The 19,442-nt window shown below is 47.8% G+C and overlaps 1 protein-coding gene across 9 annotated transcripts in view; it reads right to left on the reverse strand.

The window, feature by feature from the left end:
* dmd (dystrophin) overlaps window positions 1-19,442 on the reverse strand; it is a 1,595,363-nt gene that overhangs the window by 1,031,950 nt on the left and 543,971 nt on the right. For all 9 annotated transcript variants that reach the window (XM_078408877.1, XM_078408870.1, XM_078408878.1 and 6 more), the window contains exons 25-27: window positions 18,019-18,189; window positions 5,602-5,784; window positions 4,450-4,584 (exon numbers count right to left, since the gene is read on the reverse strand). In XM_078408877.1, the coding sequence (XP_078265003.1) occupies window positions 4,450-4,584; window positions 5,602-5,784; window positions 18,019-18,189 (489 nt within the window). The remainder of the gene's footprint in view (window positions 1-4,449; window positions 4,585-5,601; window positions 5,785-18,018; window positions 18,190-19,442) is intronic.

Here is a 19,442-nt window from a genome sequence, read left to right on the forward strand (position 1 = left end):
GGTACTTAGGGACTGTGCTGAACAGTTGGCTGAGGTATTCACCAGGATCTTTAACCTGTCGTTATCTCTGCCTAAGGTCCCCAAGTGCCTGAAGTCGGCTACCATAGTGCCGGTGCCGAAAAAAGCAAAGATCACCAACCTGAACGACTACCGCCCGGTTGCCCTAACGCCGATAGCCATGAAGTGCTTTGAAAGGCTGGTCCTCTCACACATCAAATCCAGCATCCCTGCCTCACTGGACCCACATCAATTTGCATACAGGGCAAACAGATCCACAGAGGACGCCATCTCTCTGGCTCATTACACTGTCCTGACTCACCTGGAGAGACAGGGCACGTACGTGAGGATGCTATTCATAGACTATAGCTCTGCCTTCAACACGGTCATCCCCACCAAGCTCATCACCAAACTCCACCAGCTAGGCCTCAGCTCGTCGTTATGCGACTGGATCCTGGACTTCCTGCTGGAGCGACCGCAGGCAGTGAGAATGGGCCCGCACCTGTCCTCCACTATCACCCTGAGTACCGGCACACCACAGGGCTGTGTTCTGAGCCCCATGCTCTACTCCCTCTTCACACACGACTGTGTTCCTGCATTCGACACCAACACCATTGTCAAGTTTGCAGACGACATAACGGTGATCGGCCTGATCACCAACGGTGATGAAACAAACTATAGAGCGGAGGTGCAGAACCTGGCGGACTGGTGCTCTGATAACAACCTGTCCCTAAATACCACCAAGACCAAGGAGCTGATCATCAACATCCGTAGATCACACAACGGGGAATACGCTCCGATCTTTATCAATGGGGAGAGTGTGGAGAGAGTGTCCAGCTTCAGGTTTCTGGGCACTCACATTTCGGAGGACCTCACATGGTCCACTAACACCGCTGCGCTGGTCAAGAAGGCACAGCAACGACTGCTCTAACTGAGAACACTGAAAAAGTCTGGTCTGCCCCAACAGCTGCTGACGACCTTCTACCGCTGCACCATAGAGAGCATCCTAACACATGGCATCCCTGTGTGGTACCTCAGCTGCATGGAGGCAGAAAAGAAAGCTCTTCAGCGGGTAGTCCATAGAGCTCAGAGGACCATCAGAACACAGCTACCAGACTTGGAGGGCATCTACAACACACGATGCCTCAGAAAAGCCACCAGCATCCACAAAGACTCCTCGCACCCCTGCAACAGTCTGTTCGAACTTCTACCATCGGGCAGACGCTACAAGGCCTTCTACGCCCGCACCTCCAGACTCAGGAACAGCTTCATCCCCAGGGCCATAGCTGCTATGAACCGGTCCTGCTGAGCCGGATGGTCACATCGCACAGTGAACCGGCACAGACCGACTTGCACTTTATTCTGTTTTAAAACTGTGTCTAATTTTGTTTCATTGGGTTGTCTAAATTTATACCGATTTGCTAATTAATGTATTGCATCGTATGGAAGTCGCATTCCCAATCTCGTTGTACCCCTGTACAGTGACAATAAAGATATATTGTCTTGTATTGTATGGTATTGTGATCATTGTTACTATGCAACACAGTGCACATCAACATCTTGCTTTTGACAATAAAGACATACTGCTGTGAGGAATATTGTAAAAGCTGTAAAGGTACAAATGTTCCAAATTATTCCCTCAAGGGCACAGGCCTTGTAACTAAGAAAAATGTGTGGAGATAATTCAGAAGGTATCTTTCAATTTCATTCTTCACCCCTTCAGCTGCCAGTTGGCCAAAAGAACTAGAACGACTATTCAGAGGGGTTTTCCGGGAGCTTGAAATGCACTGTGGAAGATGCAAGGGAGAGAGAGACACTGGGCTACTTATCTAACACCTCAATTTAACTCAAAAGCTCCTAAAACACAAAGTGCTGGAGGAACTCACTGTGTCATGCCGGATTTCCTCCACAGATGCTGCCTGATCCCTTGAGTGCCTCCGGCACTTTGTGTTTTTCTCAAGATTACAGCATCTGCAGTTCCTTTCCAACAGCTCCCAAGATATTTCCACAACCAAGACATTGATCCCATTGCAATCCTTGGATCATAATCTTACATGACAAATCAACAGCTTCATGCTATTTAATGCACAACCACGTTTTGTAGAGTTTATAACTCTCATGTAAGCTGACAACAGTTTAGTTTTGTTGTTTTGTTCGGGTGGGCTCAGGTTCAGATGGAAGTCAAGGGATGTCAGTGAAAGTGGTCACCCTTCTGCTCCCACAGGTGTGGCCTGGCCTGACCTGCCCACAATCTCCAGCATTTCCTGCTTTTATTATCGTCAAGAGAAGGACTGCAGTTTAAAAGAGGAGGTAATGAGATGCATGTTTATTTCCAAAAGCAGGTGTAATAATTGGAAATGATGGTTTTATGATGGTGGAAGCTGAAGGTCAGAGAAACGCTAAAGCTATATTAATGTAAGAGAGGGATTACTGGGTGACGGAGGGAGAGTGCATGTGTGTGTGTGAGACAGTGGGAACAAAGGTGGAAGAGTGCATGTGTGTGTGTGAGACAGTGGGAACAAAGGTGGAAGAGTGCATGTGTGTGAGACAGTGGGAACAAAGGTGGAAGAGTGCATGTGTGTGAGACAGTGGGGACAAAGGTGGAAGAGTGCATGCTAGATAGTGAAGGCATGTGCGTGTGTGAGGGTGAGGGGTGAGAGAGAGGGCAAGGGAGAAAGAGAGAGCAAGGGAGTGAGAGAGAGGGTGAGAGAGTGAGAGTGAGAGAGAGGGTAAGGGATGAGAGCGGGCAAGGGAGTGATAGAGAGTGAGGGTGAGGGAGTGAAATAGAGGGTGAGGGAGTGAGAGAGAGGGTGAGGGAGTGAGAGAGAGGGCGATGGAATGAGAGAGATGGAGAGGGAGTGAGAGAGAGGGTGAGGGAGTGAGAGAGAGGGAGAGGGAGTGAGAGAGAGGGAGTGAGAGAGATGGAGAGGGAGAGACAGGGAGAGGGAGTGAGAGAGAGGGAGTGAGAGAGATGGAGAGGGAGAGACAGGGAGAGGGAGTGAGAGAGAGGGTGAGGGAGACACGGAGAGGGAGTGAGAGAGAGGGTGAGGGAGAGACAGGGAGAGGGAGTGAGAGAGAGGGAGTGAGAGAGAGAGGGTGAGGGAGAGAGAGAGAGGGAGAGACAGGGAGAGGGAGTGAGAGAGAGGGTGAGGGAGAGAGAGAGAGGGAGAGACAGGGAGAGGGAGTGAGAGAGATGGAGAGGGAGAGACAGGGAGAGGGAGTGAGAGAGAGGGTGAGGGAGTGAGAGAGAGGGAGTGAGAGAGAGAGGGTGAGGGAGAGAGAGAGAGAGACAGGGAGAGGGAGTGAGAGAGATGGAGAGGGAGAGACAGGGAGAGGGAGAGACAGGGAGAGGGAGTGAGAGAGAGGGTGAGGGAGTGAGAGAGAGGGTGAGGGAGAGAGAGGGTGAGGGAGAGAGAGAGGGATAGGGTGAGAGTGAGGGAGAGTGAGAGGAATGGGTGAAAGAGAGGGAGAGGGTGAGAGAGAGGGAGTGAGAGAGATGGAGAGGGAGAGACAGGGAGAGGGAGTGAGAGAGAGGGTGAGGGAGACATGGAGAGGGAGTGAGAGAGAGGGTGAGGGAGAGACAGGGAGAGGGAGTGAGAGAGAGGGAGTGAGAGAGAGAGGGTGAGGGAGAGAGAGAGATGGAGAGACAGGGAGAGGGAGTGAGAGAGAGGGAGAGGGAGTGAGAGAGAGGGTGAGGGAGAGAGTGAGGGAGAGTGAGAGGAATGGGTGAAAGAGAGGGAGAGGGTGAGAGAGGGAGAGAGAGAGAGAGAGAGAGAGAGAGAGAGAGAGAGAGAGAGAGAGCGAGAGAGAGAAGAGAGAGAGAGAAGAGAGAGAGAGAGAGAGAGAGAGAGAGAGAGAGAGAGAGAGAGAGAGAGAGAGAGAGAGAGAGAGAGAGAGAGAGGAGAGAGAGAGAGAGAGAGAGACAGAGACAGACAGAGAGAGACAGAGAGAGACAGAGACAGAGACAGAGAGAGAGAGAGAGAGAGAGAGAGAGAGAGAGAGAGAGAGAGAGAGAGAGAGAGAGAGGGGGAGTGGGTCAGAAATGTCCGGCATCTGGGCTTTAAAAAAAATTTCATTCATTTTCCCCCCTAGTTTTTTATAAACACAATGGGACCCGAATTATTGAAATATTAATTTAAATCTTTCTCTGATTTATGAGGTTCATACTGGCGAGATTGAGAGTGCATTTTGTAAAGAACTAAATGCCTGCATTGAAACAAAGCAATTTCTCACTATTGCTTGGAAAAAAAGTGTCAGAGTTTTAATATTTTACCACTCAAATTGAAGGAGCAATCAATATAACTTAAACACGGAATGAGTTGCAAACCATGGTAAATGTTGTCACTAACCTGAATGTAGATGTGACATTTGAAACTGCATACCTTTTGCATATTATTTTTCAATGAATGCTACAAGGAGGATTCATGCAAGCCTGCAGGTTCAATTACTTACATCAAGTGCCTCAGAGATCTCTTCAGCACCTCCCTGTAGGTTTTCTGTTTCTTTGAGTTTAAGCTCCAGTTCATCAAGCCATAGATTTTCTGCCTCCAGATAAGACAGTAATTCACACCAACACGACCACACCTCCTGAGAATCAATGGAGGAGATTCAAGATTGGAAGTGGAGAAAATTAAACATTATGCACAACGATCAACAAGATGTCATTGAATTGTGGAGTGTGTTCCAAGTATGTGAATATTCTTTTTACGGAAGTAACTGTTCATAGACAAGCAAAAAGTTATGTCGATAAAAAAAAAACAGACATTGAACCTTCCGAGGAAGTCAATCTCCACTCTTCGTTGCACTAAAAGATATATAGACTTGCCACCGTTCTGATAACACAGGGGGTTGTATATTATGGAAAATATACACCAAGCTTTTCGCATGCCACATCTAAAACTGCAGACTGGAAGGTTTGATTGATGTATTAATCTATCACAACTGGCTCATGCTTCCAGTCTCCTCCCTTTCCCCTACTTGCATCAAGTACGGAGAATAAAAATCTAACAAGGTCTAGATCACATTGTAATATCTGACAAACTCCATTGTGGCTATTTAATACAAGCAATAACACACTGACAACCATTCTCGTCAACTTTGAAATAGACTCATACATGCCAGAAGTGAGTCAGGTAAGTCCTTTGAAAACATGTGGAGTTTCCTGTAAGTTGCTTTCTTTCACCTTAATTCATGTAATCAATAACTATCTAAGCAGAATGAGTTCACAATATTTTTACTGTCATGCTCAGTGATGCAGCTGGTTGAGCTGCTGGCTGCCTCACGGTGCCAGAGATCCAGGTTGGATCCTGACCTCCCTCGGGTGCTGCCTGTGGAGTTTGCACGCACTCCCTGTGACCTTGTGGATTACCTCCGGGTGCTCCAATTTCACCCCACGTCCCCCAAAAAAACAAGCGGGTTTGTAGGTTAATTGGCAGCTGTAAATTTCCCCGAATCTGCAGGGAGTGGATGAAAACGGAGGGTAATATAGAACTAGTGTGAGTGGGTGATCACTGGTCGCTGTGCATTGGGTGGGCCTTGGGGCCTGTTTCCACCCTGTATCTCTCAGCTCAAACATAAACTCCTGTTGTAATCCAATGGACAAACCTCAAGAGTCTTGCACTTTCTGTTCAGCCTGCTGCAGAGCCGCTGGTAATTGCCCGTCAGCATGTCCAGCTCAGACTTCAAAGCTTCATGGGCTGCAGGAGGGGCCTTTGATCTGAAATTGTTAACGGCATCACTCAGGAGCTTCACCTTCATCTCCTTTTGTGTAACTTCTTCCTTGGCTCGCTGTGAAATGGTAAGAGCACAAAACGACACGAATCAGAGCTTCCTTTACAAACGGCAATTAAGCTCATGCCAGAGATACCTCTCTTCTCAAAATATTACAAGAGAAACTGTACTCCAGATCAACTGTGTGTTTCGAAGCTTGTTCTGGATTTACAGGAAAACAGTTGATTGTAGACCTCTATAATATAAAGTCTGACTCAACTATTATTAGAGACCACATAGAATATCAAGTTGATTGCCCAAAAATTATTAAAAACTGAAATTGTCAAAAATGTTTAATTGAAACAATCAGAGACATTTTTGGACAATCAAGCCATCTATCTATGTAAAGGAGAAAAGGGGATTTAAGGGTTAAGGTGTATGTGACCAAATGCTACATGAAGATGAACTGTCACTAAATTAAAATGCATACCTCAGATGCCGGCAAGTCTACCTCTGTGTAGTTGCTGGCTTGAGATTGCAGAAGGGGTGTTGTAATCTTACAAAGGACAGGATACAGATACAGAAGAGCACCGAGTAGACTTGAGCCTCTTAAACAATTACCACAAGGTTGAGCCCCAGGAAGGTGTGTTTATGTTAATAGACTGAGCCTCGTTACAATCACTCTAAAGTTGAGCACCAGGAAGATGTGTTTATGTTAATATACTCAATTGTTAACCTCGGACAATGGTCAGTGATAGTGGGTGATGATTCATTGAACTCCCACCCTCTTGCAAGACCACCTGTGTGGGGTGTCTGGTTCTGTTATCACTTCTAAAAACCCATTGTATTTAGTGCATAAAAAGGTTGCTGAAACCCTCTGTAAGTGAGTGGGGTCTTCGAGTGACTGCTAGTATAGTATGCAAGCATACTAGGTGGTGGGATCGCCGTCTTCTGCTCGGATCCAGGGTCGGTCCGCAGACTGATCAGCGTCTGCGACCAGTTTGAGTTGGCCACGGGGGCCAGGGTAAACCGCAGGAAGAGCGAGGCCATGCTCTTTGGCAACTGGCCCGACCGATCTTCCATCCCCTTCACCATCAAGCCTGACTTCCTGAAGGTGCTGGGGATCTGGTTCGGGAAGGCTGAGGCATGTGACAAAAATTGGCTGGAGTGGATAGCCAAGGTGGGGAAGAAGCTGGAGCTGTGGAAGCAGCGCTCCCTCTCCATCACGGGGAAAAACCTAGTCATCAGGTGTGAGGTGCTCTCGGGGCTGCTGTACTTGGCGCAAGTGTGGCCCGTCCCTCCCTCCTACGCCACGGGGATCACCCGGGCCGTTTTCCGCTTCATCTGGGGGTCGGCGATGGACCGGGTGCGACGAGCCACAATGCACAAGTCGGCAGACAACGGGGGAAAAGACGTGCCCAACGCCGCCCTCATTCTGATGGCCACTTTCGTGTGTGGCTGCATCAGGCGGAGCATAGAGCCAAAGCACGTGGGCACCAAATGCCACTACCTGCTGAGGTTCTACCTGTCCCCGGTGTTGCGAAGGATGGGCCTGGCGCAGATGCCACGCAATGTGCCAGTCAGCTGGACATTGCCGAACCATCTGTCGTTTGTGGACAGGTTCTTCCGGACCAACACCTTTGACCACAAGTCCATCGGGCAGTGGTCAGCACGGAACGTCCTGCAGGCACTGCAGGGGAATGACTCCATGGATCCTGTGGCGTGGTTCCCAGAACGGACAGCCCAGCTTGTCTGGCAAAATGCCTCATCGCCAGTACTCACCAACAAGCACCAAGACCTGGCTTGGCTGGCGGTGAGGGGAGCCCTCCCAGTCAGATCCTTCCTGCACCGCCGGAACCTCACTACCAGCGCACGCTGCCCTCGGGACGGCTGCTACGGAGAGGAAACGGTGGCCCACCTCTTCAAAGAGTGTGGATTTGCCAGGCGAGTCTGCAGGGGTCCCTGTCACGATTCATTCCGAGCAGCTCCGTCACAGAGGACTCTGTGCTCTACGGACTGTTCCCAGGGACGCATTCCGAGAGTGACATCGAGTGCTGCTGGAAGGTCATCAACTCGGTGAAAGACGCTCTTTGGTCTGCCCGATCCTTGTTGACCTCCCAGCGGAGCGAGCTGTCCGTCAAGGAATGTTGCCGACTGGCCCACTGCAGACTGCAGGAGTACGTGCTGAGGGACGCTCTGAAGCTTGGTGCAGCCAACGCCAAGGCCCTGTGGGGGAGGAGCACAGTCTATGGTCCTTCCGCTGCTGGACATGGGGGGCAGGGTGTGGTGGAGAGAGACGCCCCTCCAAATAAGGGATACTGGGTAAATGTATGTAAATGTCTAAATGAATGCCTGTATCGAATGTAACCTCCGGAAATGTCGGATGGGCTTGTTTAAAAATATGTTTTGTAAATGATATTTATTATTTGAATAAAGTATTTTTTTGATATAAAAAAAAAAAAAAACTAGTTGCAGCTCTCCCACTCCCGCTGGCGTAGTAAAGACTCTTAATATTTTACCACTTTATGGTATTGTTGTCTGTCTATTAGAATCGAACTTTAAAATCTATATACTAAAACTCTCATTTGTTTGTTTGTTTGTTCCTGAATGGGAACTACCTGATACTTTGTGGAATAGTACCAGAGTCCCAAAAGCAGATGTTTGAATAAAAATGGGGAAGAGCTGCATCCAGTTTAATCTCCCCACTTTACATTACTTTTGCCCCACAAGCAAGCCATGTTCTGCTCTGAAATAGTGTCGTTTCCTGAAGTATCAGTTTGGGAAAAAATTAGAAACTGCTTTCACACACAATTTCTACCACATCAGTGACATTAAGAATAATAGTCTTATACAGCAGCCATGTTTAGTTGTTATAAAAGGATGACAACATACATGTTGGGAGCGATCTTTCATAACTGACCAACTTCGAATCAAAGTTCAATGTTCATGTCATGCTGTCTTTAAATATGGAGGGGGCATCCATTTTCGTTAAGCTAGCCAAGGAAGACTGGACATTTACGCCTAAACACACCCAACTCTATTGACTAGACCATATTCTGTCAAAGACCCTGAGATGGGTTTGCAAATCAAAGAAAAATGCAGGTGCTGGGAATCTGAAATAATAGGAAATAATACTATGTCCACAAAGCAGGTCAGGCGGCATCTGTGGAGAGAGAAGCAGTTATTTCAGGCCAGAGAAAGATCTGACGAAGGGTCTCAGACATGAAATGTATATTGTTCCTCTTCAGGCTGAACTGCTGAGTGCATCAAGCATTCTGTGCTTTCATGGGAGGAATCTGAACATAGTCTGAAATAATGGGTGTCACTGTGGCACAGCGGTAGAGTTGCTGCCTTACAGCGCTTACGACACCAGAGACCTGGGTTCGATCCCGACTACGGGTGCTGTCTGTACGGAGTTTGTACGTTCTCCCCATGACTGCGTGGGTTTTCTGCGAGATCTTTGGTTTCCTCCCACACTCCAAAGACATACAGGTTTGTAGGTTAATTGACTTGGTATAAATGTAAATTGTCCCTCGTGTGCATAGGATAGTGTTAATGTGCGGGGATCATTGGTCAGTGCAGACTCGGTGGGCCGAAGGGCCTGTTTCCGCGCAGTATCTCTAAACTAAACTAAAACGAAATTTAGGGAAACCATTTGATCTGACTTGTCCTCCTGAAATTTCTTGGGAGGAATTATTTTAAAACTAACTTTAACCCAGTTAAAATTATGTTTCATGTTTTAAATCGCCTCACCAGTCAAATAGGGAGTTTTTCAAATTCTTGCAACAATTGTTCTCAAGGTAAAATGTTGAAATAATTCTTCTACTAAAGAAAACTTCTCAGCAATGAAACTACATGTCAAACAACATTTGGAGATAATCGGAGACTGAAATCAAGGCAAGCACTTCACAAATATCAAGAGGGTTCCACAAATCAATCATAATTTAGAAATTTACCAACAATTTTTACAGAACAGATCGCATGCATCTTCTAGCATAGTTTACTTTTAAAGCATAGCGTTCAATACAACTTTTGTAGATTAGTAACAGAATCCACAGTGCCATGGAAACATAATGAAGTTCTGGCTGTTCAGCATGCTGTTACTAAGCAACACATACGGGTTCTCTTTGGTAATCAAAGCGCTATTTGTTTTTGGTAACTGCTGAATTTCAGAAAAATAATACAATAGTTTGTTTAGAATTAAGAAATCATTTCACAAGGAGATTCCATGGGACAAAGGGTTGTCCCGATAGCACTATCTTGTCATCTCAATCACCACTGGCAGAAACTGAGCAATGACAAGCAGCAAACGGTCACTACTCTTCAAATTATATACACTGTTGAGTTCTTACAATGGCAGCACTCATGTTAGTTCTGAACATAGAATTATCTCCAGCACATTGTTATCTCTTTAAAGTCAGTGGTGGTGGTGCATTTTCAGTCTTTAACATAATGTTTTCTCAATATTTAAACTTTCGGAAGTCCTTGGTTGCAATGGTGCTGGTATGGCGAGTCCGAAACTTGTTGGTTGTAGACGAAGTTTATTGCAGCCGCAATACACGAATACAGAGTTAAACAACAAGGTACAGGACAACCAATACAAACTTACTGTCTTCCTTGAAGACTTCGCCGAACTGACTAAAACGGGCGCCAAACGCGCACCTGACATCGCTGGCCAATCAGCGATGTCGCTCCCTGGACCAATCCCCATGGTCGCGTTCCCACGTGACCTCGCTGGCCAATCCGAGGGTTCGACAACCTGGACCATTCTCTATGGTCGCTACATGACCCCCCCCAGAACCCGAGGTGCGGAACCTAGCAGGGAGCCGGATTTCGCGACCATAACGAGTACGGAGAGGGACAGCCGGAACCACAGGAGCCGGAGGTTCCGGACTTGGTGGAACGGCCGGAACGAGAGGTTCTGGAGGAACTACCGGCACGGGGGGTCCTGGAGGAACTGCCGAAACGGGGGGTCCTGGAGGAACTGCCGGAACGGGGGGTCCTGGAGGAACTGCCGGAACGGGGGTTTCCGGACTGGGCGGAACTAACGGAGGTCAGCCTCTCCTAGGGGTTTGACCGACCAGGACTGGTTGATCCGGGTCCAAATGGGCCGGTTTGAGCCGGGACACCGAGACGAGTTCACTCTTGCCGCCCATGTCTAAGGTGAAAGTAGCCGTCCCCTTACGTAAAACCCGGAACGGCCCTTGATAGACCCTCTGCAACGGGGCGCGATGGGCATCTTTACGCAGAAAAACAAACTCACAGTCCTTCAGGGAAGACGGTTCATGTACCATGGGACACCCATGACGTGAAGTCGGAACTGAAGCCAGGGAGCCCACCCGTTCCCGGAGAGATGCTAACGCGGATGGGACTGTAGGGAGCAGGTCTGAAGGGTCCGGAAACAGATCTCCGGGTACTCGAAGTGTCGAGCCATATACTAGCTCTGCGGACGACGCACCGAGATCCGGCTTAGGAGCAGTCCGGATGCCTAAAAGAACCCAAGGGAGTTGATCTACCCAGTCCGGGCCTTCAAGCCTTGCACTGAGGGACGCCTTAAGTTGGCGGTGGAACCTTTCTACGAGTCCATTTGCCTGGGGGTGATATGCAGTTGTGGGTTGTAACTTGGACCCGTACAGTTCCGCCAGCGCGGCCCAGAGGGACGAAGTGAACTGTGACCCTCTGTCAGTTGTAATAACTGCCGGGACCCCGAAACGAGCTACCCAATGAAGGGCCAAAGTCCCAGCACAAGACGCTGACGAGATATCAAACAATGGGAAAGCCTCTGGCCACCGGGTGAACCGATCCACCACCGTGAGGAGGTGGGTGTAGCCACGGGAGGAAGGCAAAGGCCCGACCAAATCCACGTGGATGTGGAAAAAACGACAAGCCGGGACCTCGAAATCCTGTACGGGGGGCTGGACGTGGCGCTGGACTTTAGCGGTCTGACAGGGCACGCAGGAACGTGCCCACCCCGCTACCTGTTTCCGCAGGCCATGCCAGACAAACCTCGCTGCTACCAAGGCAGAGGTGGAGAGGATGGACGGGTGCGCCAGCCCATGAATGGCATCGAAAACCCGGCGCTGAAGGGAGGGCGGTACTACCGGCCTGGGACGAGGAAGAGAAACATCGCAGCAGACTTTCGTGCCCTCCGACCCACAAGCTACCTGGGCCAACTTCAATCCCGAAGTGGTGGACCGGTAAGCTGAAACGGTATCCGCTAGGAGCTGTGCCTCCGCAAGCTCCTGGGGATCCACTTCGCAGTCCACCGCCGAAATAGGGTGAAAAGCAGGTCTAGACAGGGCGTCAGCAACGGCATTAAGCTTACCCGCGACATGACGGACATCTGTGGTAAATTCGGAGATAGCAGTTAGATGCCGCTGCTGGCGGGCCGACCATGGGTCAGACAATTTCAAAAAAGCAAATGTTAATGGCTTGTGGTCCGTAAATGCCACAAATGGGCGGCCCTCGAGGAAGTACCTGAAATGACGGACAGCTAAATAGAGCGCTAGAAGCTCTCGGTCAAACGCGCTATATTTCATCTCGGCCGAATTTAGTTGCCGGCTGAAAAACGCTAAAGGCTGCCAACGGCCACCGACCTGCTGCTCCAGAACCCCGCCCACTGCCTCGTCAGAGGCGTCAACCGTCAGGGCCGTGGGGGCGGAGGGGCTCGGATGGACCAACATGGTGGCGTCTGCCAAGGATCCTTAGCTGCTGTAAAAGCCGACTCTGCAGTCGGGGACCACAACAACTCTACCGGATTCCCCGCAAGGCATTGGAAAAGCGGGCGCAGGACTCGCGCCGCTGCCGGAACAAATCTATGGTAGAAATTAACCATGCCTACGAACTCCTGCAGCCCTTTTACTGTGGTGGGCCTGGGAAAAGCCCGGATAGCCTCTACCTTCTCGGGCAAAGGGGCGGCGCCGGCAGGAGTAATTCTGTGCCCTAGAAAATCGAGAGCAGGCAGGCCGAATTGACATTTGGAGGGTTGGATAATGAGCCCGTGGTCTTGGAGCCGCTGGAACACGGTCCGCAAATGGGCCTGGTGTTCCTGCACTGAGGGGCTGGCGACCAGGATGTCGTCCAAATAAATAAACAAAAAGGGTAAACCCCGGCCCACGCGGTCCATCAGTCGCTGGAAAGCCTGTGCCGCGTTCTTTAAACCGAAAGGCATACGCAACCATTCAAACAACCCGAACGGAGTAATAGTTGCAGTTTTCTGTATGTCCTCCGGTCGCACCGGAATCTGAAGGTATCCTCGCACCAAATCGATTTTGGAAAAGACCACCGCTCCTTCCAGCCCAGATGAAAAGTCCTGTAGGTGCGGTATGGGGTAGCGATCAGCCGTGGTGACAGCATTGAGACGCCGATAATCGCCACATGGCCTCCACCCCCCAGATGCCTTGGAGACCATGTGTAACGGCGAGGCCCACGGGCTGTCAGACTGACGGACAATTCCCATTTCCTCCATCTTCCTGAACTCCGCCCTTGCCACCACCAGTTTGTCTGGCGGTAGTCTCCTGGCCCGAGCGAAAACGGGAGGGCCTTCGGTGCGGATGTGATGGACCACACCGTGCTTAGCCGAAGGTGCGTCAAAACGTTGGACGAGCAGCTCTGGGAACTCTGCCAGAATCGCAGCATACGAGTCGGGGGCCGCGACGACGGCCTGGACAGTAGGGCTGGGCGAGGCGGCGATTGTCGGAGCGACGTGCTCATCTTCGACAGAGGGTCGGAGGTCGTTACCGCGGACATCAGGAACCAGTGAAAAAGCCCAGAGAAAATCTGCGCCCAGGATCGCTTGCTTGACGTCGGCTATGATGAATGGCCATTCGTACGTGCGGAGGCCTAACACAAGGGACATCTTCCGTGTACCGAAAGTGCGAATTGGGCTGCCATTAACCGCGATGAGGGTGGGACCCGTCTTACCCGATCTGGTTTCGAGGTCGGTCGGCGGCACTATGCTGACGATGGCTCCCGTGTCTACCAAAAATTCTGTGTCCGTGAATCGATCATGGACATAGAGGCGCCGGTTCTGGCCAATCGTAACTGCCCCTATGTACGATCGGCCGAGGCATTTCCCGCGAAGGTACAAGGCAAACGACAGTTGCGGGATTCGTTAACCCATCGTAGGTGATAATAGCACCAGCCGCGCTTGTGCGGATCTTTTTGGCGGGCTTTCGAAGAATTGGCGGGAGACGTGGCGCCATCTTGCCGTCGCTGTGGCGTGGTCACCGATGTCGAGACTTTGTTGATTGAACCACTTGCCTTGTTTTTTGCCGCTATGAGCGCGTCCGCTTTCGCTGCATATGCTTCGGGGTCCTTAAAAGAACAATCCGTGAGCAGCAGTCGGACATCCTCGGGAAGTTTCTCGCGGAATGCCTGTTCAAACATCGGGCAATCCGTATGCTCACCGGCTAGCATCATCATTTCGGCCATGAGGACGGAAGGCAGTTGGTCTCCAAGATCCGGTAGGTGCAGAAGTTTTGCCGCACCACCATGCTTATTAAACCCGAAGGTTCGCAGTAATACCTTCTTCATGGCCTCGTACTTGTCTTCCGCAGGTGAATTTACGATGAACCGCATCACGCGCTTGGTTGTGTCCGGCGATAGAGCGCTGACGAGGTAGAAGTACTTTGTGGATTCGTCCGACACCTTCTTTATATGAAATTGAGCCTCGGCGTGGATAAACCAAGCTTGCGGTGCGTACGTCCAAAACAACGGAAGATGGACGCCCGCCGCGCTTGACTCCGGTGTGCCCTGCTCGGTCATCGTCAACGAGGCGTCGGGTTCCTGCTCAGTCGGTGATCGTCCAGATCACGTCGGGGTCACCAATATGGCGAGTCCGAAACTTGTTGGTTGTAGACGAAGTTTATTGCAGCCGCAATACACGAATACAGAGTTAAACAACAAGGTACAGGACAACCAATACAAACTTACTGTCTTCCTTGAAGACTTCGCCGAACTGACTAAAACGGGCGCCAAACGCGCACCTGACATCGCTGGCCAATCAGCGATGTCGCTCCCTGGACCAATCCCCATGGTCGCGTTCCCACGTGACCTCGCTGGCCAATCCGAGGGTTCGACGACCTGGACCATTCTCTATGGTCGCTACACTGGTAGAATAACAGCCACACAATCCTGAAGTGGGCCGTTCCTCCCACCATGACCATGCTGACTGGACTGTGCATCCATACCAATCCTACCTGCCATCATCAGGCCTATTTCTTTCAATACCTTGCTTGCCCAGTTAAGTTCCTGTCAAATTGTCTCTTACCTAAAGTGATTGCATTTGATTCCACCACCTCACCTGGCAACAAGAACTGTTTCTCAGTCATTCTTCCTCCTCAAGTCCCCTTCAAAACTCTTTAATTTCATCTTAAACACTCTTAACACTTTTGGTACGCATGCCATGGGGGAAAGATTCTGCAAATCGACATCTATCTATTCTATTCTCATCTCCATCCGGCCATCCTTAGCCTCCTTTGCTGCAGGGGAAAACACCTCGGCTTATCCAATCAGTCCCCATTAATGAAGTCCTCCAACCCAGGCAATATTGTCACCAATCACCTCTGGATTCCCTCCAACACAACCACATCATTCTTATAGTGTGGTGATCAGAAGAGCACACAATATTCAAAGTCATCCCAATGTTTATATTCTATTCCCTGACTTCTGAAGGCAAGCATGCCATATTCATTCTTCATATTGCAATCTACCTACATTGCCATTTTCAGGTAGTTTAGTCTAGTTTAATTAAGAGATACAGCACGGATACAGGCCCTTCGGCCCACCGAGTCTGGACCGACCAGCGATACCAGCACATTAACGTTATCCTACACACACTAGGGATAATTTACACTTATACCAAGCTAATTAACCTACAAACCTGTACGTCTTTGGAGTGTGGGAGGAAACCGACAATCTCGGAGAGAAAACACCAAATGGATCATGGGGAGAACGTACAAACTCCGTACAGACAGCGCCCGTAGTTGGGATCAAAGTTAGGTCTGTGGCACTGTAAGGCAGCAACTCTATGTGCCACATTGCCACCCAGGTAACAATGGACTTGAACATCAATTTATCACCTTAGCTGACTGCCCAACCATTTACTGCATGTATTCTACTCCTATTTGACTTCCCAAAATGCTTCAGCTCGAAACGCGTCAGAGTTAATTTCCATCTGCCCACATTTGCCCAACTTTCCATCTGATCAATATTCTGTTTAAGTTGTGGACAACCTTTCTCATCTTCAGTAATGCTACAAATTTTCCCATCATCTGCAACCTTTATGAACTATACCTGTTACATTCACATCCAAATTGTTATAGCACAGACGGTAAGTGCCGCGTGCTGATCACTGCAGAACACCAATGGTCAAAGATTTGCAGCAGAAAACCATCCTTCGACCACATCCCTCTGCGTCCTACCACCAAGCCAATCTTGCACCCGTTTAGCTAGTTTGCCATGTAGCTTATGTGCCTTAATCTCCTGGATTAGACTACAATGTGGGACCACGTCATACACTTTATTGAAGTCTGTGTGAACTCTACCTACCAGCCTGCCTTCATCAACCTTCTCCTCTAGAACGATTCTCAAATTAGTGTGGCAAGTGTTCCCTGCTGACTATCCCTGACCACCCCCTGCCTTTCCAGATGTACCTTAAATCTTCACACCTTAGAATGTTCTCCAATAATTTCTCGATTACTGACAAAGCCTCACCTGTGTGCAGTTACCCAGCATATTCCAGGTACCCTTCTAAATAATGGAACAACATAAATTATACTTTGGTCTTCTGGCATCTCACCCGTGGCTAACAAAGATACAAAAATTGACACAAGGAACGGTCCCAGCTATCTCCATCCTTGCTTCTCACAGCCACCTGGGATAGATTTCATCAAGACCTATGGATCTGTCAACTTTTATACATCCTATGACAACTAACATTCCTCCTTCTTAATGTTGAACAGGTCCAGGTTAACCATGGATCCTTCCCTGCACTCCCTGTCTTCCAAGTCCTTCTTATATTCATTTAGGACCTCACCCACAAAAGCTGGCTCCACGCAAAGGTCACCTTTGTTCCCTAACACAACCCACTCTATCCCCAGCTAACTTCTCCCTCCTGATGGCCGTAGAATCAGATTTTCCTTCATCTTATTTGCCAAGGATATTTCATGGCACCTTTATGCCCTCCTAATTTACTTTTTAAAGTTCTCTCCTTTCCTCTGTGTTCCTCCTTTTTTTTATCTGCGCAAACCTTTAATATCATTTGTCATCCAAGATTCATCTTGCTATCTTTGCCTTTCATGTTTACAAGTGCATAGTGGTCCTGAACACCGACTGATTCTACCTGTCAGATGTTGTTATATCCACCGTATACCCAGTCGTATAATAAACAAAGAATCACGGTTAAGTATATTACAACGTAAAAGAGCACACACTTGGTGATTCAGATAAACTGTGTGTTTCAACACTTTGCTCAAGAGAAACCAAATTAAAAGGATAATGAAATTCTAAATTAAGCTGCCAATTTGCAACCCTCCAAATCACAATAGCACAGTTCAAATACAATAAAATATTAAAATAATAAATTGTGGAATGGAAACACAATCAGGTCATAAAATGACAATCATGGAAAAGGATCTGAAGTAAAGATTACAGAAGAGCAACTTGTTTTATGTTATATTGAACAAAACTCCTATGTTTTGTATTTAGGGCCATCAAGAGAACATAAAATGTGTTTGAATGTATATGTTCCCTTTAAATTACCTAAAACTCTTACCAAATGTGAAGGTTCTCAAATAAGTCGACACTGAAAAACGTATTGGAGCAAAGTAATGTCATAAATTAATTTACTTTTCAAATATCTACATTTCAAATGAATTGAAAAAAAAAAATTGGGGTTCTGTCAAATTGGGGTGCAGATTAGAATCCCCAAAGGGATTGTAAACATTAAAAACAACTGCAGGCCACAAAAAAAGAGTTCATTTGGTTTGTAGCTCAACTGGCAATATGCCTACAAGGTTCATAGTTGCAAGTTCAGGTAAGGCTCAAAGATATAAAAGCTGTTTATAGCAAACGCACAAAGATTATTGCTGTTGGCAGGTTTACCAAGATAAACTCCCCAGCATAAAACAAATTAATCTAATCAAGAACATGCAAAGATAATATTGTGACAGTAGATATTTAAACCTGGCATTAATTTTGTGGGCAAATCTAATAAACAGGAACTCAAAAATTTACAAAGCTGGAAAAGCCTGCAATACCACAAACTAATTAAACGGAACGTGTCAGATGCAAAGAAGGACGTGAGCTCACCGTGAGTTCTTCTACTGCTTTTTTGAGCTCCTCGGGGGTTTTGTATTCAAAGTCCCTTTCCAAATACTCCTCCTCAGCTTGCGCTATCCATTCCTGCATCTCCGACAGGTCCTTCCTGAGACTCATGGTCTTATCCAGGCCACCCTTTAATGCATTCTTTTTGGCTTGAGCCTATTTTATGAAGGTTAAAAAAAAACAAGTTTTTATTATGTTTTCCTCACATAACGTCTTACATAGCACATGTCAACATTACAAGAAATCGACTTCCTGGGTTTTCAAGTTTGCATATTTTCATCTGAGAAATGAATGAAGCTTTATTGATTATTGATACGTATTGATGCATCTACAGCACTGCATCCACAGAAGTCTTAAATGATGACAACACTTTCTACACTTGTATAAGCAGGACAAAGGGAAGTCGGAAAATGATCAGGCTTTCATTTTCAGGAGATGAGCAAAACTTCGGATGTATGCGGCTTACGTTATTAGATATGGCCCAGGTTTGCGAGGGGGTAGGGAGTGGAGGGGAGTCACCTTCAACACTGAAATGAATAATAACGCAATGCCAAATAAATTGCAACACCTTCTTCTCATCACTTTGATGGTGCATCTATTCTGCAGGAGGTAACTGAGCTTCAGCAGATTATGGAGTTCTGCCTCGGATCTACTCATCTCTCTGCTTCTGAGATAATGAGGAAGCTTCCATTTGAATGCCTTTCCACTTTTGACGTACATTTTTACATGTATATTTGCATCAGCGCATTTCCTAGCTCTTTGAGGACAGATGCAACTAATGCAAATCAGCCAATAAAATATAATAGGCTTTGCCAAATATTCCCTCCAAAAATCCTTTGCAGCACTTTGCTTATTCTCACAGTATTGATGGCATTTCTAAACAGCAAAATAAAATGTAAAAGATAATGAATTATTTACATCACTGTTTAAGCAGATGGAACAACCCACAGGGTTAGTGATGAAGAAAGGGGAAGGCTGGTTGTCAAAACATTCAACCAACAATGACTTCCGTACATTTTATGCGCAACCAGGTTTTGATGTTTTGCATAATCAGGTAGGAATTGGATAATTATGAGCGTGTAGAATAGCAGACTCAGCCATTCTTTCTCTCCATCGTGATTTAGTATTACTGCGTCTTTCTGTTGCACACTTAGATTTATGGCACTGTTAAGCACATCATCTGGTACAATTTGTCTCTCCAAAAAAGTAATTTCTAAGCACTCTTGGAATGACGGCTGCAGCCTTTGCGAGATTTTGAAGGGCCCAGGTATGAGGGGCATCTCTCACTTGGATAGTCTGGGGAACCAGGAACTGGTCTGACAGCAGGGAAGGTTGAAAGGTAATTTGATGCCTGCATTACAAAACAAGGAGCATCCATCCAGAGGGATGAGTAAAACTGCTCCCATTGG

Source organism: Rhinoraja longicauda, chromosome 12, assembly GCF_053455715.1.
Source record: "Rhinoraja longicauda isolate Sanriku21f chromosome 12, sRhiLon1.1, whole genome shotgun sequence".
Taxonomy (NCBI): Eukaryota; Metazoa; Chordata; class Chondrichthyes; order Rajiformes; family Arhynchobatidae; genus Rhinoraja; species Rhinoraja longicauda.